The sequence below is a fragment of the Rattus norvegicus genome, chromosome 11, assembly GCF_036323735.1.
Source record: "Rattus norvegicus strain BN/NHsdMcwi chromosome 11, GRCr8, whole genome shotgun sequence".
Lineage (NCBI taxonomy): Eukaryota > Metazoa > Chordata > Mammalia > Rodentia > Muridae > Rattus > Rattus norvegicus.
In genome coordinates, this window is record NC_086029.1 from 97008559 (window position 1) to 97031239 (window position 22681).

General features: G+C 51.3%; 1 protein-coding gene across 8 annotated transcripts; it reads right to left on the reverse strand.

Moving 5' to 3' along the window:
- Window positions 1-541: 541 nt before the first annotated feature.
- Aifm3 (apoptosis inducing factor, mitochondria associated 3) lies at window positions 542-22043 on the reverse strand. 8 transcript variants are annotated; one of them, XM_063270455.1, is made up of 21 exons: window positions 16850-22043; window positions 15253-15443; window positions 14596-14776; window positions 8036-8249; window positions 7714-7823; window positions 7409-7518; window positions 7273-7317; window positions 6963-7056; window positions 6768-6880; window positions 6275-6361; window positions 5833-5924; window positions 5614-5744; window positions 5398-5513; window positions 5225-5296; window positions 5058-5121; window positions 4461-4537; window positions 4242-4359; window positions 2979-3077; window positions 2245-2320; window positions 1679-1783; window positions 542-908 (listed from the first exon to the last, which is right to left on the reverse strand). In XM_063270455.1, the coding sequence occupies exons 3-21, from the start codon at window positions 14624-14626 to the stop codon at window positions 869-871; spliced, it is 1794 nt and encodes a 597-aa protein (XP_063126525.1). In that variant the 5' UTR covers window positions 14627-14776; window positions 15253-15443; window positions 16850-22043; the 3' UTR covers window positions 542-868. The 8 variants fall into 8 exon arrangements, 7 of the variants coding, with proteins under 7 accessions (XP_063126525.1, XP_038944188.1, XP_063126524.1 ...); XM_039088260.2 differs by having other exon boundaries at window positions 542-1132; XM_063270454.1 differs by having other exon boundaries at window positions 16756-22043.
- Between the last annotated feature and the right edge of the window lie 638 nt (window positions 22044-22681).

Here is a 22681-nt window from a genome sequence, read left to right on the forward strand (position 1 = left end):
GTCCTGACTACAAAAAAGTTGATATATAGAGTGGGACTGGATAGGTTTTTGGGTGACTACTGTAATCCAACAGAGTATATTTGTGAGTTTATAACAATGAAGTGATTTTCGATTTTTGTTTTTTCCAGACAGGGTTTCTTTGTGTAGCTCTGGCTGTCCTGGAACTAGCTCTGTAGACCAGGCTGGCCTTGAATTCGGAGATCTGCCTGCCTCTGCCTCCCAGGGGCTGAGATTAAAGGCATGTGCCACCACCTCCTGGCTGTGATTAATAATAATTATTATTATTATCACTATTATTATACCAGCTTAGCTTGCTGTGGGCAGTATGGAGTCTGCAGGACCCAGCTCCTGTCTCCCTTAAGTGGACAAATACAAAAGCTGCCTCTGGCTTCTGAAGCTTTTTAAAAACAAAAGATTTCATGTAGTCCAGGATGGCCTGAAACTTCTGACCTTCCTACCTCTGCCTGAGTGCTGCTATTACAGATGTGTCACATCATGCCTAGCTGTTAAGTGTTGGCCCAATTATACTGGGACACAGATCTGCTGATATATGTGTTTTAATTTTAAGGTAATGTTGAAGGGGCTTGCTGGGAAAACAGTCCTAACAGAGGAAGCAGAGACAGAGCCTGTCCTGCCTCTAAAACCAGCTGTCAGTGACAGCTGAGGCCTTCGGAACGGATCATCTTCTGGAGGCAGTAGTAGCCTCTCTGGAGGTGAGGCAGACAGTTGAAGGCAAGCCTTGGAAGACTCAGATTCCACCTTGGGGGATCCTGGGATATTGGAGATTGGCACTTGCCCCGGGACTTAGTCTCTGACCTTGGTGTCCCAGAGGCCTGCCTAAGTCCACCACATGAGAGAGAGAGAGAGCTCAGGATCCTTTCCCTGTGAGCCAAGACATGTCACCGGTCCTGCAGGAATGAGAGGAGGATGGGTCAGGGCAGAAGAGGATAGGTTCCTACTCTAGGCACCACCAGCTATGACTCTTGAATACAGGGACTGATCTGTGTCAAAGCCCGGTGCCCCCTAGGTAGTGGACTTGGGCAAGGTGGGAGGGTGCAGTCATTGGGCTGGGGAAGAAAGGCACAGGACAGTCAACAAAGAATGCACGTACTTGCTGTGCAGCATAAACAACCTTTTTGAAGGCAAAAGGGAAAAACAGAAGGCCAGAGAAAGCATGTCATTTATCGGATCCACTGAGTCTTCCACTGCTTTCCACTTTAGGATTCACCCTGTCACATAGCCATCAGCCCCTCGGTCACCTCTGGCCTGTCCCTGGTCCTGGGAAGGTCTTTGTACACAGGCTAACTACAGGGGACTCACTGGCACTGTACTGGGATGAAGGTAACGGCTCATGCCCCTGATGTCATGTAACCACCCCACCTCTCTGTGGATGGCATATCTGGGAGCGTCACTTGCTGTGTTTTTCCACCTAGCTTCTGCCGAACTTAGCACAAATCACATGGCCTCCATCCCCCAACAATGGCTCCTCTCTGGGCCACACACTTGTTTCCTTGTAATCATATCCTGTCAGTTTCTAAACCAAATTCATCCCCCATCTCACCTAGGAATCATGGGAACCGGATGTGAGGAGAAGAGCTCTACAGGCCTGGGCGGTAGCTTGCATAGATGCTATCTAGGACACCCACACACACCCCGAAGCCTCCACACCCGCACTCACTCCACCTCCCGCTTCCGGATGGCTCGACCTGAGGCCAGCACCTCGGCCACCTTGGATACGATGGGGTCGTAGTTCATGCTGGCCACAGCAATCACTTCGTCACCTCTACAGAGAGAAGGAGCCTGAGGACCACTAGCAGCAGTGGTCCTTTTTGAGACCCCAACACCTTTGGTCCACCTGGGATACTGGGAAGGCTCTTGTCCAGGGAAACAAGATGTCCTAGCACCCAGCCCTCCGTTTGGTCCCAGTCCTGTCAGTGCCCAAAGAAACCCTTGGCACAGCTCAGGGATGGCCCAGTCTTAGCATCCACTTTTCTACCCCAGTCTGTCTTTCCTTGGTGTAGACATCTACCTCAGTGTCAACACTTACCTCAAAGAAATATCCAAAAGACACAGTATTGTTTGATGCATGGGAGGACTGTTGCTGTTTCCTCCTCATCTCCTGCCTAATACCCCACCCTGCCATTCACGTGCCTTTTAGCTGAGCCCCTCCTGCTTTGCTTATACTATCCATTCCCAACAGCTCTCCCACTGCTCCATGCTCCCATTGCACCCCGTTGCTCTCACTTGGTATAAAAAGCCACAAACTTCAGCTCCTCCAGATCCCCCTGAATGATGACATCATCGAAGCCTTCTCCGTAGCCTGTGGGAGGGTGTCCATGTGAGCTAGGGAAGGGGCAGTCTTCATGGCTCCTTAGCCTGCTCTCCTAACTCCTATCTAAACAACCAACCTCCTTCCCCACCTTTCCCTCTCCCTCTTGGTTTCTTGAGACAGGCTTTTCCTGTGCAGCCCTGGCTGTCCTAGAACTCACTCTGTAGACCAAGCTGGCCCTGAACTCAGAGATCCATCCGGCTCTGCTCTCAACTGCTGACTAAAGTCATGTGCAATGCCTGGGTCCTACTCTGACTTTTTTAAAAATTACATTTATTTATCTCGTGTGTATGCACACATGCATGTATGGAGGTCAGAGGACAACTTGCAGGAGGTGATTTTTCTCCTTCCACTATTGTGAGTTCTAGGACTGGAACTCAGATCATCAGTTTGGCAGCAAGAACTCTTACCCACTGAGCCATCTCACCAACCCTCTACTCCTGAGCAGTTCCTAGCCCTACCATCTAAGACTCACTTGGTCCAATTCCTGATCTTCACGTTATAGCCTCTGGAGTGCTAGGATTACAGTTCGCACCTGAACCAAACCATTTCTTATTTGCCAATTCTTACTTCTTATTGGACCAAACCCCCACACTTAATCCTGAAGTGCCTTCAGGCCCCCATCCCCATGAAACAAACTTTTAGTTACCAGCATAGCGCAGGCTCTTGCCGAACATGGCAGTCCACAGATAAGGTACCGTGTTGATCTCTGCCTCCTGTGCCAGCATGTTCTGAGCTGCTACCCGACCTGAAAGACCCAGGGTGGTGAGAGCTCGATCCTTCCTCTCACCACCCCGGCACTGCCTGCCCTCAGCCCACTAGGGATCCCTGACAGGCATGACTGTTGTCTAGGCCTCCCACAGAAGGAATCTTGTCCAGCCCGGAGCCCACTTTTGGATACAGTTAACTGATACAGAGGGGATGCTTGGCCCTAGAGATCCACTCACATTACTCCTCTTTGAATGATGTGTTGTAAGTCTGAAAGGTCTACTGGGGTTGTGAGCTACTTCACAATTGTGTACACAGACAACTGATCAGATAGAGCAGGTGTAAAGCGGGAAGACAATGGGGCACAAAGGCAGACAGGAGAGATGTCAGGCATGTGTAGGGCTTGCAGAGTTCGCACAGGTGGCTTCCCACTTCTACAGCTCCACGTGAATCTACAGTTGAATACATCTAAGAATCTCCAGAGATCCCTAATTATATATGGCCAGGGAGTAGCCTTTGGGTCCTTATTCTCTAGTAGCAACTTTAAAGCTTAAATTTGAACAGATAATGGAACTGGGAGATACCACTGCCATCGGACCTTCAGATAATGGTGAAGGGAGAAGGGAGGGTGAGACATGGTAGAGGTCCCTGTGCAAGACTAGAGATATGGAGGTCCTATAAGATCCCGAGGTAGTTACCACACTGGTGTCTGCATCTCAGGGATTGAGAGCATAGTCCATGATGCAGAAGTTCAGGAAACATGGTGGCTACCAAATGTTGGGGGAGGTAATTCCACAAAACCCACAATAACTCAACCCAGCCATGGAGGCAGTCTAGTGGTGCAAGAGAGACAGGCCCTGAGTAGAAGCTAGCCTACTAAATAAAACCTTCCTCCCCTCCTCCCTCTCGGGGGTGATTGCTGGCCAAGGAGCAATTCTGCCAAATTCATAACCCCGAGAACAAAGAAGGAGAAAGGATAGCAAAAAGACAAACAGGCCAGAAACGGGTTTGTCCAGCTAAACGGTATGCAGAGGGTCTCAGGAGACAGGCCACTTTGTACACTGACTGATCACTGGATAAGGCTCGCTGAGCCACCAACGCTTGAACTTAAGACCCCAGATCAACGACTGGGGAATGAGCCTGAAGGTGGCTGAGACCCTGGGATGGCCTTCCAGCCCTTAACTTGCCTCTGGGCTGGCCATACCCTGGGCATGAGCCATCTGCCAGTGTGGGATGTTCACTTTCCGATTGTTCCTCCAGGCAAGAGGAAAGGTGACAGCATCACCTGCAGCAAACACTCCTGGGATGTTGGTCTGCATCATCTGTGGGGAGAGGGCCAGGGCTCTGTGGGTGGTACAGGGGAGCTGACAGGGTTGTCCAGCCATGCTCCACCCAGCATCCTACCCACTTCGTCCAGCCCCACCTTGTTGACTGGGATGAAACCTCGGGAATCCAGACCAATGCCACTCTGCCTCAGGAAGCCTGTGGCAGGCACCGCACCTAACAGGACAGAAGCATCCACACCCTGGTCCCGATGTCATCCTGTCTCATCTCTCTCCATCCCTGCTGTACCTGCCTGCTCCAGATTAATCACCCATAGGATCCCCACCTGGAGACTTCGAGCATCCTGCCCTCTGTAAGTCCATCTGTAGGCTCTGCTTCCTATCTGGCTTCAGGAACCGTCTCCCCAGTAAATGCTATAGAACTCTCCTGAGGGAGAGCCACAGCCATGCTTCTCCAACCTTGTGTGGCCACCCCCCAGCTTGGCTCCTCCCCAAACTATGATTGGCATAGAAACCAATCAGAAACTTGTCTGTGTCCTATGTATCAGCTGCTATCCTGGAGAGCAGTCACCCGCTCCATGAGAGCCTGGACTAAGCCCAGTATACAGTGGTCCTGTGAAGTGGGTACTATTGGAGTTCCACTTTACAAATGTGGAAACTGAGGCTCAAGTCCAAGGTCACTTGAGAGTGTACATGGACAGTTCTGTTCACTAGCGCTTGCTTGTCCACCTACTCACCGATGCCTACCACGCAGACGTCTGCCCGCAGAACTTTGCTGCTCTTCAGCACCACCTCCTGCAGCTGCGGAGAGGGAGTGGGTAAGCGATCGGACACAGTTCCTGAGCACAGGGAAGGACGCGGGCAGTGGTGTTGGCAGCAGCGGCAGCAACAGAGAAAAGCCTACCTTGCCCTCTTGAGCCCGCAGCTCTGACACCTCTGTCTGCATATAGAACTTCACCCGGTTGTTTTCAAACATCTGTACAAGCAAGGAGGAACATGGGTAGTGGGTGAGGCTCTGGCCTGGGGCCAGGGAAGTCAACCAGGGCATCTAGAGGCCAAGCACTGAAACAGACTCACCTTCATAAGGGCACGACCAACACGCTCCCCCAGGAACCTGCGGAAGGGCGTCTCCTCCAGCTCTACCACAGATACTGAGTGGGCTTTTTCAGTCAGATAAGCAGCGACCTCCATCCCTGGGTGGTGGGCGGGCAGTGGCAAGGCTGGCACTCTGACTCACGCCCTAGGACCAGCCATGGTAGCTAACCAGCACCCACCTTCCCTGCAGGTACTCACCCAGAAAGCCTGCTCCCACAACAACAGCATTTCGGCCCCGGGCCAGCCGCAGCACGCGGTTGGCATCCTCAGGCGTGCGGATGGTGAACACATTCTCTATGTCTTTCCCTTTGCAGGTCAGGGTCTTAGGGCTAAGATTCGGTGGGATCAGTGAGGATCTCCCACCCTGGCTGATGTCCTGCTGCCTAGTGTTTGGCAGAGGCAGTGACGTTGACCTACCTACTTCCTGGTGCCAGCAGCAGCTTGCTGTACTCTAGCTTGAAGCCGTCCTTGAACACAACCTTCTTATTTCTCACGTCCACTGTGACCACCTGCAAGCCCCAGTGGGCAGCAGGAGACCTCAGCACAGGCTTGGGCCTTGTAGCTTACTTTAGAGTTCCACGAGACCCCCCAGAACCTGGAACTTAGGCTTCTAAGGTGCAGCTCCAAGGCAGTCCCAACCCTTCAAAGCTGCCTTTATGTACGTTCAAGTTCCACAGACTCCCTTGTCTTAGCTGGGATCAGATCAACCCCCTTTCCCTCTGCCAGGAAGAAGGCTCAGTGCTGGGTCCCAGGCCTACACAGAGGGCTGAGCACCCATCACACCCTCCAGGGGTACCCACAGCCTCTTGCTTCCTTAAACATTTTCATTGCCTGTCCCCTCCCCACCTTTTCCTCATACCTGAGCTTCAGTGAGCATCTCGATGCCATAGGCCCGGAAGAATTCCTTGGGTCTCAGGGCCAGCTGTTCAGGTTGTGCATCCAGGGACTGAAGAACATGGTCATGAGTCAGGGCCAGAGGGTGAGGTGGTGGCTATTTTATTTGTATTTATTAATTTTTTTGAGACAGGGTGTCTGTTTGTAGCTCTGGCTGACCTGGAACTAGCTATGTATACCAAACTGTCTGCCTCTACCTCCCAAGTGCTAAGATGAAAGGCCTAAGTGTTCCACTCTTGACATTTCATTGTACTGAAGAGGATGCAGACCCCACGGACAGTGAGGACACTCCACACCATGCTGGAGCTTTAGGACAGAACTCAGCACACCCAGATCTCTTAAGAGCACCACAGACAGGCCTGGGAGACTGGAGAGAACAGACAGCTAGACCGCCAATGCATGCCAGGCAAGGGACCTGGAGGAACAAGGATCCAGGTGCTACCCTATTCCATCCCTACCTTGCTGAGCTTGGCCCGATCATAAGGCAGATGTCGATCCAGTGTGCAAAGGACAATGCGGTCTGAGAAGCCCTCCTGCCTCAGTGTCTCTGCGCACACTAGGCCAGCAGCACCTAAGCGACAGGACCGTAGACCAAGGCCCAGGCCTCTCCCGCCCTCCACGTTTCCCCTTTCCTTCATTACCCCAACACCAACCTGCGCCCACTATGAGCACATTGGTGCTGCTGTGGCCAGCACTTGGAGAGATGCACTTGGCCATCACCTTTGTCCTCCGCTGCAGCTGCAGGGCCTGGGAGCGGTGAAGGGCAGCTCGGAGCTTGGATCCTGAGGCTCCAGCCCAGCTTCATCTCCACCCTGCAATCCCTCATCCCCCTCCCACGCCAGGCTCCCTTCCACCACAGGGCTTTGCCACATGCTCTTCTCCAGCCAAGAGACCCTCTCCCAGTCAGCTCAACACCCTTCCTCTTAAACCTGGCCCTTGGTGACCCCTGAGTCTCCCTGGTACCTGCTTGCTTGCCCGAACGGTCACCTTCTCCTTCTCAATCTTCACCTGAGAGGGCAGCATCAGCACCAAACTTTGAGATGCTTCAGTCTCTGCCTCCACAGCACAGGCTCCCACCGTACCACTCTCCCAGCCCTACCTGGAACTTATGCAGACTGTCCAGGCCTGGGAAGTCCTCTAGGTCCCCAGTTCCAATATTGAAGCAGGCACCATGCCAGGGGCAGCGCACACGTCCCCGGGACAGCACACCTAGAAGTAAGAAATGAGTATCAGGCTAGGGTCATGCCCAGAGACTGCACTCTGGGATCCTGGTACTGGATCCTGCTGGACCTCTCCCCAACCCAGGAGCCCTCACAATGGATGAAGGCCCTGGGACCTTCTGGAATCCCTATATAGGCATGAATGATGTGCCCCACCTCCCATGTATACCTCACACTTTCTTACCTTTCACCAGGGGTGCTCCGTAGTGAGGACACTTATGGCCCAGGGCGTGGAATTCCCCATTATCCTTCACCAGCAACACCTTTCCCCAGCCCAACTCCACTTCCCGCATCCTGGGGAGGGGCTGTGCTCAGAGATCAAGCCAGAAGCTAGTCATGTCCTCCTGCAAGCATCTCCTCCCAGGGTCCAATATTTGGGAAGTCCAGAGCAGTTGAAGCACAAAGCGACTGCCCATTTCATACCACTGCCTCAGCCCAACCCGTCACCTGTGGCCTCCCCCATACCCCCACCGCAGGCCCTACCACCCTTGCAGCCCAGCACCCACTGGCCATTCTCCAGGTCCTTGACATGGCAGACGGTAGCCTCCACACAGTCCTGAGGGCTGGGGTAGGGCTGTGGAGTGGGCAGACGCTCTTCAGCATGGAAGTGACGTGCTGTGCCATTGCCCTGGTAACCCCGGGGGCTGCCCTTTCCGCTGGCTGACAGCTCTTCCTTGCCCCGCTCTTTCTCTGGCAGCACCACTTCGATCTTGAGCTCCACTGTGGACAGAGCAGTCATGAGCCTTAGCTGAACCAGCCCTATTCCTCCTCGAGGGCCAAAGAGACCAGCAACAGGTGCTTGCCTTCAAGCCACTTCTGTGTTTTCTTCTTGTTGAAGAACCCAAGGCCTTCCTCAGGTCAGACTAGTACTCCACCACTGAGCTACAGCCAGACCAGAAACTTCTATTTTTTTTCCAGTGACAAAATTAATAAGGGAGTCACAGGGCACAGCTCTTCATACCTGGAGCCAGTCTGGAGGAAAGACCCCCCCCCCCCCATGCAGAACTCATCTATCTAACGATGGACAAAGGCCATGTCCCTGTTTGGAGACACATTTACAGCTCAACTCACAGCTAGTGACTCTGGGCAAGGGACGAGTGTTCACTGTTCTATTGAGCCAGTGGCTCGCATCTATAATCTCAGTACTCCAGAGCTGAGCAGGGCTCCCCTGAGTCCTAGACCAACCTAGAATACAAAGTGAGACCTTGCATCAAAAACCAAGAAAGGTGGGGGTAGAGATGAGAATCACTGTCTTTGCAACTTTCCCATTAGCTTTATAATGTTTGTTGTTTTTTCAGGGTTTTGTTTTGTTTTTAAACAGTCTTACGGGGCTGGGGATTTAGCTCAGTGGTAGAGCGCTTACCTAGGAAGCGCAAGGCCCTGGGTTCGGTCCCCAGCTCCGAAAAAAAAGAACCAAAAAAAAAAAAAAAAAAAGTCTTACATAGTTGGACTATTATAGCCTCAAGTTCAATACATAGCTGATGACGTCTTTGAAGTCTTGAACATCTTGCTTTGCCTCTCGAGCAGTATGGTCCCAGGTAGGCACTGATTGGATCACTGATATTCCAGCTTGAATAGGTTGTTATTGTTCAAAATTTAAAATAATTAAAAAAAAAAGACTGTCTATTGTTCCGTGGCCCAGTGCTTGAGGCGTGCGTGCACAGGCTCTAACCCATCCTCAGAACTGCAGCAACAGCACCTGGGCTTCCCACGTAGGAGGTGACACAGGAGGATCAGAACTTTAAGGTCCTCCTGAGGTACATACGAGTTTGTAGCCAACCCAGGGAAAAGTGTACTCAGGCTGGGGCATGCCTTAGTGGCAGAATGGCCTAGCATGGGTGAAGCCCTGTCATCAGCGTCCCAAGACCACAAAGAGGAAGGCAAAGTACAGGACAAAAATCTCAACTTATTTATACAATTTTTAAAAAAAATAATTACTTATGCACCTGCATAATTTGTCTATATGTGTATCTGCACACCAGAAGAGGGCATCAGATCCCATGGGACTATAATTACAGACTGTCGTGATCTGCTATCTGGCTGCAGGGAATTGAACTCAGGACCTCTAGGAGAGCAGCCAGTGCTCTTAACTGCTGGGTCATGTCTCCAGCCCTTTATATATAAATTAAAAAAAATTATTTTATGTATGTAGATATTTTGCCTGCGCGCATAGCTGGGCACAGTGTGTGTGCCTGGTGCCCACAGAGACCAGAGGAGGGCATTAGATTCCCTAGACATGGAGTTATAACAGTTCTGAGCTGCCATGTGGGTACTGGGAATCAAACCTAGGTCCTCTAGAAGAGTGGCCATCTCTCCAACCCCTAATTTCAACACCTTTTTTACTTATCTGTCTGTCTGTCTATCTATCTATCCATCTGTCTATTTGTCTGTCTGCTTTTTTTTTTTAAAACAGAGTTTCTCAGTGTAGCCCTCGGCTGTCCTCCAACTCACTGTGTGCACCAGGCTGGCCTTGAACTTAGAGGTCAGCCTGCATCTCCCTCCCAAGTGCTAGGATTAAAAGCACGCACTACCACCTCTCAGCTTTCCGCTCCTTAATATAGCTATGTCCATCAGTTTGAGATTTATTCTCATTTAGCAAACCCCATGTGGTTGACATCTCTGTGCACAGGGTCTGCAGCCCTGGCAGTGAAAGCACTAAGGGTGTGTAGTTGTGTACAGGACAGAAGAGCAGACACATGGCTCCCACCCAGAGGCTGCCCAGTGTTCTTGGGGCTACTCCAGGATAGCAGTATGTAGCTAGAGACTGACATTTTCTTCTTTGAACTTTTCTGCATTTCCATGACATGCCTGGTTTCTTTCTTTTCTTTTCTTTTCTTTTTTTTCTCTTTTTAATTAGACGGGAACAATAAACAGAATTTTGAGCAGCTGTAATCTGGTCTCCTGGGCTGCTGCAGTAGGGAGGAGGCCAAGGAGGAGGAAGCTAGGCTCAGGCACAGCATGGACTATCCTGGGAGCTGGTGGCTCTCTCTCTCTAGGCCCCCAGACATCAAAGCCTCTCACCTGCTTTTATCTCTGAACCCCTTCATCTCAGACCTGACACCTCAGAAACAAAGGCTAGAAGGATTAGCCTGGCTGCTGAGTTGCTGCCCCACCCCCAGCCTCCCCCTCCCTCAGCCTCCCCCTCCCCCAGTCCCCCAACAGTGTGAGCTCACTAGCTCAGGTACAGTTCTTGTAGTTGTGCCCTGTGACCCTGTGGGCCCCTCATGGGTTCTTGATCCTTACATGCTGGGTCAAGTTCCCCTCTACATGCCAGCACCCCAGCCTTCTCCTCAGGCCTAGCCACTGCAGTGGGAAAAGGGAAAAGGCAGCTCCTTGACTGGCCCTGGTGAAGAGGACACGAGAGCATGCGGCCACACTGTGGAGGTAGGGCCTCCAACTAACGCACTTTATGTAATGGTGTTAGAATGTTTTTGGAAGAATTAAGAAGAAAAATATGTCCGGCTCAGTTGCTCTCAGTGGTGAGAGCTGTGGGAGTCCGCAGGAACAGCTTGGCAGGATGCCAGTGAGCCTCTAAGTCAGGCTGCTATTCTCTGCATGCTTCCAGAAGGCTCCAAGGCAAGCTCACATCTGATGCTCTCCCGGGCAGCCATTAAGCCAGGAGCAGAAGGGGCGGCTTGGAGGAGGAGCCTGCTTACTCACAGAGCCAGGTCAACCCAGTTCCATGATCCATCAGCAGCCCAGTCACTGTCGTGCCTCTTGGCACCTTAGTCACAAAATGAGAACAGGCTGTGGTAGAGACAACTTAGCATGGCACGGTCCTGGGTTCCATCTCCAGCCTCAAAAGCAAGGAACAAACTGTCAGGACTAACAGTGACTGACCCCTGTAATGGCAGCACTTGGGAGGCTAAGGTAGAAAACGGACACAAGCTCAGGGCCAGCCTGGGCTAACATGGGTTAACACCCTGCCTCAAAAAGAGCGTCTGCCCATTCGCAGATCATACATACAACTGGAACAAAAGCTCTATTTTGGAGCAGTCGTGGTTTGGGTTTTGGTTTATTTTTAATTTTTTTTTCTTCTGAGACAAGAAACCGCCCACTGAATCCAGACCTCAGTGATTGGTTACTTGGCTATATGAACCTGTCTCTTCCTACCCCCCAATACTAGGGTTACAGGTGCACGCCACCACACCCGGCTTTTACGTGGGTACTGGGTATCGGAACCCAGATTCTGATGTTTGAGCGGTGGGTACCTTATTTACGGAGCTTTTCTCCTCAGCCACTTCTTCCAGTTCTGGAAGTCTTAGGAAGAACAAAGAACTGTCGGGAATAAGGGTGCATGCCTTTGATCGCCACACTCAGGTGACAGAAGCAGGCAGGTCTGTGACTTCAAAGCCAGTCCCAGGCCAGCCGGAGCTATACAGCAAAGCCCTGTCTCAAGAACAAGACAGGAGGGGCTCAGAAGGCAAATGCCTTAGTGATATCCTATCACTGAGAGTAGCAGAGACAGGGGGGAGTTTACACAAAGTCTTCTCCTTGCTCTGGTCTCCTCGTGGGCCCTGGTGACCCTGCTCAGTGCTCACACTCATACTACATCCTGGAACTTCCTGAGCCTCATCCCCCACTAGAGCCTGAGCCTGGGGCTGCAAGCCAGAATCCACCTCAGAAAGGAAGAAAACAATCACAGTGGCAAGTGTTCCTGCATGCGAGGGTCAAAGCCAGGCTAGACACCCCATACTCCTCTACATGAGGGCGTGGGGGACCAGAGCGAGGTGATCAGCCCCTGGCCACACAGCCAAGACGTTAAAGAGCCCAGGTTTCAATGTTGTCTCTGAGCAGTAAAGAGTTAAGCCACTTTGAAGCCAGCCCAGAGCAGAACAGTAAAATTCTGGAGAAAGAGAAAGACAGATAGAAATGACCAGCTGTCTCACCACCACGAGGCCGTCTGCAGCCAGGCCTTCACCATGACAGAATGTGTCCCCTCAAATTGTAAGTCAAAATAAACCTCTCATCCTTAAAACACAAAGGCTTAAAAACATAAAATGGGTATGATGGTTCAGGTATGTAATCCCCAGCCTGGTCTATGTAGTGAGTTCTAGGTCATTTAGAGCTACACAGCAAACTCTGACTTTTAATGAAAAGGGAGGGGGTGAGGACGGCTTAGAGGTCAAGAGCATTTGGTGCTTTTGCAGAGAACCCGAGTTCAATTCCCAGTACCCAAACCATGGCTTACAATTAACCATCTGTAACTCCAGGTTCAGGAGGTCAGATGAATTCTTCTGGCCTCCACAGGCATTGCACACAGGTTGTGTGTTTAGATATATGAAGGAAAAATGCTCATTTTTATAAAATAAAAGTAAAAAAAAAAAACAAAACAAAAACAAGCAAACAAACAAAAAACCAAACCAAGCAGTGCCGAAGTACATACTGTTCTTGCAGAGAATTTGCATTTGAGTTCCAGCACCCAGGGGGCTCCAACAGCCCCAAACCCTAGTCCAAGGGCATCTGTCTCTTCTGATCTCTGAATACACGTGTGCGCGCACTAACACACGCACGCACGCACGCACGCAGAATTTAAATAATAAAAATATAAATTTAAAAACCAAATGTCATAACTGGTAGAATGTTTGCCTGGCATCCCAAAGTTTTGGGGTCTATCCCCAAAACTAAGTAAAAGTAATCATAATCATATACTTCAGTAGTTCCAGAATTAATGAGGTGGGGGTAGGAAGATGGCAAGTTCAAGACCATCCTCAACCTCATAATGAATCTGAAGCCAGCCTGGGCTATATGAGATCTTATCTTTAAAAGAAAATCACAAAACCATACAAACAGACAAGGGTTGGGTCAGGGGATAATGGCTGGCTCAATATCTGAAGTGCTAGAGTCAGGGGTCCCTGGTTAGGCCAGCTAGTGTGGTTATTTAAAAGAAACCGTGAATGACATTGTGTTCCCATGGTGTTCTGCCAGTCAAGCAGTCCCACAGGGGCCCAGTACGGACTCCCATGGAACCTTGCAGGCGCTCCCTGTCCACTCTATGAGGAAACCGAGACAAAGACAGTGGGTACCTATGGCACAGGCTGTAGGACCTGGCACAGACCCAGGTGGGAAGGGCAATCCCCACCAACACTGCCAGTGGGTCACAGCCCTGCTCCCTCCCCCAAGTCCTACCTCAGACCCACGAAAGGAAAAGTCTTATGAGTCCCAAGGTAACCGAGCTGACAGGTATCAGGTAAGGAGAGCTGAGCTAGCTGGCAGGGTGAGCCAGCCAGGGGCGGAGTACTCGCTGGGCTCTGAAGCCCTCAGTTTCTGCATTGCTGTCATGGCTACAGGTCCTGCTTCTTGGATGTTACGACCAGGGAATAAGGAATGTATAGACTGGGAGAGAAACCTAAGATATGAGTCCCATGGCAGGGCAGACCCCACGTACTCTAGTACATGGAATGACCTTACCCCTGGCTGGCTTTTCTAGAGCTAGGTAGGGCCACGATGTCCTATATAAATGGAGAAGACATAGGGTGGTGCATGCCTTTAATCCTAGCACTCTCAAGGCACAGGCAGGAGGATCTCTGTGAGTATGAAACCAGCCTGGCCTATAGAGTAAGACCCTGTCTCAAAAGACAAAAACCCAAACAAACACGAATTAGGAGATGAGGCCCAGAGAGGCCAAGATGATGTCTGATGTAACCCAGGATGAGAAGAACAGGAACCTGCCCATCATACCCTGTCAGCCACCCTAAGGGGTCAGTGTCCAGCTCCATTTTATAGAGAGGGAAACTGAGACTCAAAGATGTCACACTGTGGCTAAGAAGACCCCTGAAGCCTCTCTTCTCCAGAATGGCAGAAGTGGTCCCTAGCCCAGCACAGCATAGAAGGAGCCTTCTAGACCCAACCTTCTTAGAGGAATCAGCTGCTGTCCCCACCACTAACACCCAAAGTACCAAATAAAGAGAGGTGGCTATAGGAGAGGAGTCCACGAGAGCCTTCCTAGGCTTTTACCCTTCTTGCCTGCAGTGCATTAACATTCTGGGCTCCTGCCTAGCCTGACCTACTTTGGAGGTTGGTGAAATGCAGAGGGAGGGGGAGGCTGTCAGAGAAGGGGAGGTACCTGGCTTGGGCTTGGAGAAGCAGCCGCCCATGGTTGAATGGCCTGGATCTAGCCCGGCTGGTGGGAGCACGGATGGCAGGCTGTCCAGCTGTCCGAGGTCTAGGATGAGCCCTGTAGGACTGGACCCCCTGTGGCGCTCAGAGACGCTGGAGCTGCCATGCCAGCTAGACAGCTTTAGAACCTGCAGGGGACATGGGACATTGGGTCGTAGCACCGATGCAGATGCAGCACCGATGCAGATGCAGGTAGAGTCAGAAGCATCCTTGGAGGATCCTAGAAGAGTCTTACATGGGGAGCTCAGAACGCGTTTGTAGGGTACTCTTGATAGTATCTGTCTCCCTTTGAGGCTTCCTGGCATGGGGACCTCATACTCCCCTTACTGCATGCATTGTTGGAGACCCTCTGTAGTCTAGTGTCTGCCACAGCCCATAACCCTGTGACTGCAGAGACCTAATCCCAGACTCCCCTTTCTAAGTCCCACAAGTCTGGGGACTCTGGGACTCTCCATTCCCCTAGGTAAGATCACCAAGTCTATAGCAAACCCTGACAACCAGAGTCCCCAGAATCCTTCTTCTTCCACCCTAGTGACAAGAAGAGTGACAAGATTCCCACCCTAGCCTTGGCCACTACCCTGACTAGCAACCTCTAGTCACCTACCTCCTTCCGTGAGAGTCACTGCTCCTTGCTCCCAGCCCAGCAATGGAGAGAGACTACTGGACCTTGGTCAGCAGGGCAGGGAGGGCCAGGGTCCAGGAGGGTCCAGCCCTCCTTCTAGCGTGAGTTGTGGCCAGGAGGGGGCTGTGGGTGTGAGGCTAGGCCAAGCCACTGGTCCCCAGGGAAACCCAGCTCTGTGGGGAAAAGAGCGGGCAGCCAGCCCAGGATTGATGGGGTTGAGGAAAGAGGGAAACCAACCCAACCGCACAGCTCTGCCTCTGCCCCATGCCCAGCAGCCATAAGTTCCCCCACCCCTCAGGCTGGCTGTGCAGTGCCGAGGTCACGCCCCACAGAAGATAGGACTGGGGGCCAAGGTTTCTTTAAGGTCAAGCAGCAGTTAGGGGCATCTGTGTGGTCTCCCCCACTCCTCACCCTAATAAATCCGAAGATAAGTAAGGCCCTGGGAGGTCCCCAGATCACTCTGAGGCTCCAAACCGGCAGGCAAGACTACCTGGTAAACAGATCACTACAGCCATTGTGTCCTTGTGGCCATAGGTGGGCCTTCTAGAATATGTGGACTTTGGAAGGGTCAGGACAAAGGTGTAACTGCCCTGTTTACAAGTAATCTGTCCGAATTCTACCCAACAGCAGGCCTGGTTCACCAGGAAACTCTCCCTGAAGTTTATACTGAACTGGTGCTGGGAATCATTCGGTTTGTCCAGACCCCAGGAAAGAGCCCGTGGAAGAGCAGAATGGGAAAGGACCAGCCACTGCCGGCTCCTGACCTTTGATGCAAACTCCAATGGAGGAGGAACCCAAAGCCCCCCTTGTCACCAGGGCATGTCTATAAAACTCAGTTGCTAACTGCCCCTCTAGCTCCCTTCCCGGGAACCCTTTCAGAAGTCCTGGTTTCACCCATGTCTCAGGGCTGCCCACCTGCTTCCGGCCTGGTTTCAGGCCTCACCTGTTGGGACTGAGACCCTACAAACAGACTGGCTTTTCGATCTGGGGTCCCTCCCTTTCCGGGTGTTCAGGAGTTTATTCCTTGGGCCTAGCGGGAGATGTGGTGGGGACCATGCCTTCCACCTATGATGATGTGCTAGGCCAGTTTAGAGCCAGTGGTTCCAACTCAAAGACAAGTTTCTTGGGCCTGCGAGGAGAGACGTCTGCCGAGAAAAGTTATAACATTGCCCTGCTGCACACTCCACAAGAGGAGTTTGCGTCCATGTCCCAGGAACTCCAGCAACCTGAAACAGGTTCTGAGTTACCCCCACCTCACAAAGGTTCCACGGGATCCCGCAGGACTCCAGGACCCGGCCGGGGGTGCAAGTCAGCTGGAAGCTTGTTTCTTTTTCCAATCCAAGTCCCACTCTTCGCTCCTGGTGTGTGTTGAGTGAGAGATCGGCCCCCTCCCCAACCCTCCCCCAACCCAGCTTATCCTAGGCCCTCAGTGGCGTCAGGGGCCCTGGAGAGCGCTGCCTCGGAGCTCCTCAGCTTGTGATTTACCTTTCGGGGACCCCAACGCCAACCTCCTGTCCACTCTCCCTGCCTTGGCACGTGCAGTTTCCTCGGGCTGGGAAGCCTTTTCCAGTACCCTTACCGGCGTCTTTGCGGCTCCCTCGCTAAACGCAGCAGTCAACCAAAGGACCAGCACAAGGTAGGGAAGGCTCCAGGGAGCCGAAAGGGGTGCTGGGGAGCAGCAGCAAGGACCGGGGTCGCTGCAGCCTCCTGAGTGCCCCACTCGGCCACCAGGGTAGAGATCCGCGAGCGCGCTGGCCCGGGGCGCAGGGCGCGTGCGGGACAGGGCCAGGCGCGCTCACCTGGCTCGGCCGGCAGGCGGGCGGGCGGGCGGGCGGGCGGGATCCGCGCCCGGTTGCGGCCGGCCTGCAGGGCGGAGCGGGCGGGGGCGGGGCCGGCGCTGCGGCTACACTGCGGGCCCGGAGCCCGAGGCGTCCGCCCCGCCCCGCAGCAAAAGTCAGGTCGCGGGAGGTTTCCAGCCACCTGCCGGTAGTGGAGCAGAGGAGGCTGCGGAGCTACAGCCATCACCTCGAGACCCCCGAGGCATGTGTGAGTCGTCAAACCATCCATACTGGACTGAAGCAGGGTGGAGGTTGAATCTCTGAAGAGGAAAACCCAAATCATGCTCCACCTAAGTCTCCATCTCACCCCACTCCCATATATGTCGTTTTATTGCCCTGTCTTTTTCCACCGTTAGTATTCGAAGATTTCCCAGGACTCCTAGTGCTCTCCTTCCCGGAAGGTGTTTGTGGCCAGCCTACCCAGGCTGGATTATCACTTTTTCTGGATGTTTCCACTGTCTTGCTTTGCTCATCTCATTCTATCTCTGAGCCACGATGGTCGACTGGAGGTTGTCCCTCAAGCGCTAGAACCAGGGACAGTATTTCAAGGAAGTATTTCGTTATTGCTAGCCACATGGAGCCCACAGGTCTGTTGGGAGTGAGCAAGCAGTGCTCACCTGGTCCATCTTGACCCATTTTACAGATGGAAAGATGGCCCTAGGCGTTGAGTTTTGCCCAGGGCACAGAAGCAGAAGTCATGTTGGCGGCCTCGCTCAGAGGACTCAGGACAGGGTTCCCTGTGTCTGCCATGGATGCTGCCCCTCCATTGAAGAGGCCCATCACTGGAGGCATGCTTGTGCTGGGGCATGGTGCCCTTGATCTCAAACCTGCTGGCCACACACACACACACACACACACACACACACACACACACACACTGATGATTTGTACCCCTAACCTCACCCTAGCAAGAAAAACAACCAAGGCTGTGACTTCACTTAAAAAACAAGTGACAGGACACATGGCCACTGCTCTTGTTCACCACAACTAACTGGTAAAGCTCTACTGCTGAGGACACCACACACCTTCATTGCAGAGCACAGAGAAATCAAGCTGGAACTGGGCTGAAAGCGTCCTCTCTGCTGCCCAGCTTTCGCAGAGACAAAAGGTTCTTCCTGAGGGGTTGGGAAAGAGAAGCTATCAGTGGTCTCGCCCATGCCATGGCCAGCGTGTAAAACAGCAGCACAGAAAGCAAACACTTTCCTGTTGAATTTAAGGCCTACTCCTCAGGAGGGAATCCTTGCCTGGTACTATAAACTGGTTAACAGCCAAGGCGCGGAGATCATGGGACCTCAGGGCATCCTATTGCTACCGCCTTGCTAAATGATCACGTCAAACTGCCTTCTAGTTATTTATCTTTATACATATTAGTGGCCAGAGAGACTGCTCTCGCCGTGGCCAGTAGATAGCGGAGAGACTCATGACCGGCCAGAATGCTGAGTAAGTGACTCTTGAGTGCTTGGCCTGCGTGGGATGTCTGTGTCAATCCCTTTCCCTAAAGGCTCAGGAATAATACAGAGGGTGGGGCAGAAAGCGTGTAGGACCTGGAGGACGGGAGGAGTGCTGTAAAACACCACTTTCTAGACACTGCAGTCACTGTGCTCTCGAACTAATGGCCCCTGTGGTTCGCCGCATGGATTCTGAGCAAGAGCAAAGCCAGAAAGATCAGTCAACATTCCAACACACAGCACTAATTAGATTTAGTGAGTTGCAAACACAAACAAAAGCAAAAACTGAGAAAGGGCATGAAGAGAGGTGGTGGCTATGTTGGCCACTGGGGGAAGGGTAGAGGGGACAGAATTGGAGATATGATGATCGAGGCACATAAAATAAAAAATTAAAGATCCTTTGTGGAGAAAAACTATTTATTTTGAAGCAGGGTCTCATTTATCCTATGCTGGCCCCAAACGTGCTCAGTAACTGAGGACGACCTTGAGCTTCTGATCCTCTTGTCTCTACCTCCCTAACGCTGGGATTACAGGCATGCATCACCGTAGGTTCTGGGGATTAAACCCAGGGCCTGTGCATTTGAGGGCTACAGCCTCAAAACTTGTTTGAACTAGAGTCTAGCAGTGGAGCCCTGGCTGGGAATAGTTTGTAGATCAGGCTGGCCTTGAACTCACCGAAATCCACCTGCCTCTGCCTCAAGAGTGTTGGGATTAAAGGTATGTGCTACCATGCCATGCCTGAAGGTTTTTTTTTTAATGTTTCTTAAAGATTTATTTATTTATTTATTTATTTATTTATTTATTTATTTATTTATGTACACTGTAGCTGTCTTCAGACACAACAAAAGAGGGCATCAGATCCCATTACAGATGGTTGTGAGCCATCATCTGGGAGCAAATGAGAACTGAACCTCTGGAAGAACAAGCAGTGCTCTGAACTGCTGAGCCATCTCTCCAGCCCCAATATATATATATATATATATATATATATATATTTTTTTTTTTTTTTTTTTTTTTTTGGTTCTTTTTTTTCGGAGCTGGGGACCGAACCCAGGGCCTTGCGCTTCCTAGGTAAGCGCTCTACCACTGAGCTAAATCCCCAGCCCCAATATATTTTTATTTCATGTGTGTGTGCTGCCCATTTGTGTTTGTGCAGCACGTACATGCGGTGTCTGTGAAGGCCAGAAGACGTTGGATCCTCTGGAGTTAACGTGCAACACTGATGCCGGGAACCACTCACTGGGAACCGCAAGTGCCCTTAACTACTGTCCTACTTGAGAACGTGAACTCTTTCAGCCTCAGTTTCCTGAGTAGCAGATCACCATCATCAGCCTTATTATTTTAATTATTTTTGAGATTCGTAGGATTCAATCCACAGTCTCAAGCATGCTAGACGAGTGCTTGCCACTAACCTATATCCTCGACTGCTTTTGTACTTTTCTTTGTGTTTTTGAGACAAGTTTCTCTGTGTAGCCCTGGCTGTATTGGAACTCTATAGACCAGACTGGCTCTGATCTCAGAGATCTGCTTCCAGCTGCCTCGACAGTGCTGGGACTGGTGTGTGCCCACTGCTGGTTGTTTTTGTATTTTTGAGACAAGGTCTCTTGAATTGCCCAGGCAGGTCTTGAACTGGTTCTCTGGTACAGGCTGGCCTTGAACTTGCATTTCAACTGCCTATTGATAGATGAGATTACAGTCATACACCAGCAAAGCTAATAGCATTTATTCTTCACAACTTGTCAGAGCATGGGGAAATTGTAGTTCAGAGAGGTTAGGGACCCCTCCCCACTAGGGCACACAGCTGCTAGGTGGCAGGGCAGAGTCTTCTGTTCTGGTGTGAGATGTGGGAATTGGATGGAAGAGACCTCCTCTCCCAGCCGAGCCTACAGAGTCCAAGTTCTGCAGTTAGGGAGCCTCTGCTGCAGCCTCCCCAGAACTGTTGGCAGGACAAGATAGACTCAGGGCCTGGCATACAGGAAGTAGAATAGGAGCTACTGAGTTTGAGGTGCTAAAGATGAAGTTGGAAGGACCTTAGTGTGGAGAGGATGAAGCCCTAGCATGTGTAAGTTCATTATAGTACTGCTGGGGCCAGGACCCCAGGCCTCAGGTTTCTGTTGCCTCACAGGGCAGAACTGGCAAGAGCTTCATAGAGCAAACACTTCAGAAAGGCCCTCAGACCCAAGGATAGTTCATGTGGCAAGAGGACTCAGAAGATCCTGCTAGATGCTGCAGCCTGCAGGCCTAATTTTGCTCCAAGGATGCTTCTGGCAAGATGACACATCCTAGCACCCTGATAATACCAAATACAGGGAGATGGCTTGGAGATGCTAATCATCCCAGATACAATGTACACTCTGGAAGGTTTGGTTGCTTAAGTAATGAGTGTAGGGTCAGCTTGTGGCCCAGGAAAATGGAGAAACCCATACTCCCCAGCCATAGGGCACCTCAATGCTTCCTACTCTTCACTCTTTAAGTCTCCAAGCGGAGGGGTACAGGATAGTCCCTTTGCAGCCAAGAAAAGGCTAGAGGCCAGGATGTAGCTCCTTTGGTAGTGTATCTAACATGGGGAGAGAACATGGGTTCTATCCCCATCAATGAACTAGGAGGCACAAACCTATAAGTAATCCAAGAACTTGAGACTTGGAGGCAGGGACATCAGAAGCCTGAGGCCAGCCGAACTGTATCACAAAAGAAAGAGAGAAAAAGCCACTCCTTAAGACAGAGTGAGTAGCCAGAGCTATGTACAGAGCCTGCCTCTAAGAAGGTGGTAGAGAATCAGACAGACAGACAGAAAGGAAAAGGTGAGCTAGTCCCAACAGCTAGCTCAGTGGGCAAGGAGAGCAAGCTGTTCTTTTGTCTACTGCCACTCCTATCTGTGTATGAATCTCCTTGTGATCTTTGAGGATCTTTGGGAAAGGAACTTATGCTACTTTGGGTGATGGTGAACCAGCTTTCAGCTGCAGCATTTGGGAGGCAGAGGCAGAGGCAGAGGCAGAGGCAGAAGCAGGTGGATTCCTGGTGAACAGAGTGAGTTCCAGGACAGCCAAGACTACATAGAAAAACTGTCTCAAAACAACCTAGTTTGCTGGGCTCATGTAAACCCAATAAGAAAGTTTCATCTTTTATGTACATTTATTCACATGCCTATTTATGTGTGTACCAAGATGTTTAACCCCTCAGACCGTGATTCTCCTGCCTTGCAGTGCTGGGATTGGAGACATGTACAGGCTCTTTAGGTACCTAGACCCCCCAGCCACTAGGTTCTGACCCCCACCTCTGTCCACCCCAGGCCTCAGCATCAGCAGCTCAGATGTAGATCCATTCTGGTTCTAACTGATGGATCTGAGTTAATGCTCAGCAAATACCCAGCAGAGCAGAGCTTTCAGGTACAGGTGCCAGGAGGAGAAACAACTCTACCGGTTCCCTAAGTGCACCTCCTGCTCGGAATGCTGAGTAAGTGCTAGGCTTCCACCGCGCCCATGACTGCCAGAGGATAGTTATTTCCTTTTGGTGGAAGCTCCCACGGTAGGAAGCTGTCATTTTTGAGGGAGGAGGCAGGAGCAGTGTGAGTGGTCTCTGGGGAGTACCAGGGGCTTCAGCAGAGTTTAACTGCTGGGAGAGTCTGGTGGGGCTGACCGAGGAGACACTGAGACACCGAGGTGCTGCCACTGCCGGCTGGTGCAAGTTTTATTGAGACAAGGTACAAACAGGCTGTGGAAACAAGGGCTTTGATGCTGGGACCAGTAACGTAAAATGGAATACAAAAATAAAAAGGCACTAATCTGTTAAGAAAAAGACACTCAATGTAGTCTAAGAATATAAGTCATTTAATACTGTTAATTTTATAGCACAAAATAAAACAAGCTATGATCCCCAAAAATAATTTTAAAAGCTTGCACAGAAAATATTATTGCCCGATGCTTATGATCTTTAAGTTATACATGTCAAAAGAGTTTTGTGTCATTTTAAAACACACAGTGAAGACCGTCTAGAAGCAAGGCCACTGTTCCTCCTGTCTCAGAGAACTGTCCTCCTGCTCCTTTAGAATGTACAAGCAGCTTAGTGTCCACACTCACAGCAGTTACCAGGGATGTGGTTCTCTGGTTCCATGGTGAGGAGTCCACA

What these genes read in the sequence shown, in the direction of transcription:
- Aifm3 (XM_039088260.2), bottom strand. Translation starts at nt 14,626, where the DNA reads ATGGGCGGCTGCTTCTCCAAGCCCAAGCCAG. An exon ending in CCGTTCGGGCAAGCAAGCAG is followed by an intron (nt 7,057 to 7,272) that starts GTACCAGGGAGA and finishes CACCGCTCCCAG; the next exon opens with GCCCTGCAGCTGCAGCGGAG. An exon ending in AGATGCTCACTGAAGCTCAG is followed by an intron (nt 5,925 to 6,274) that starts GTATGAGGAAAA and finishes TGGGGCTTGCAG; the next exon opens with GTGGTCACAGTGGACGTGAG.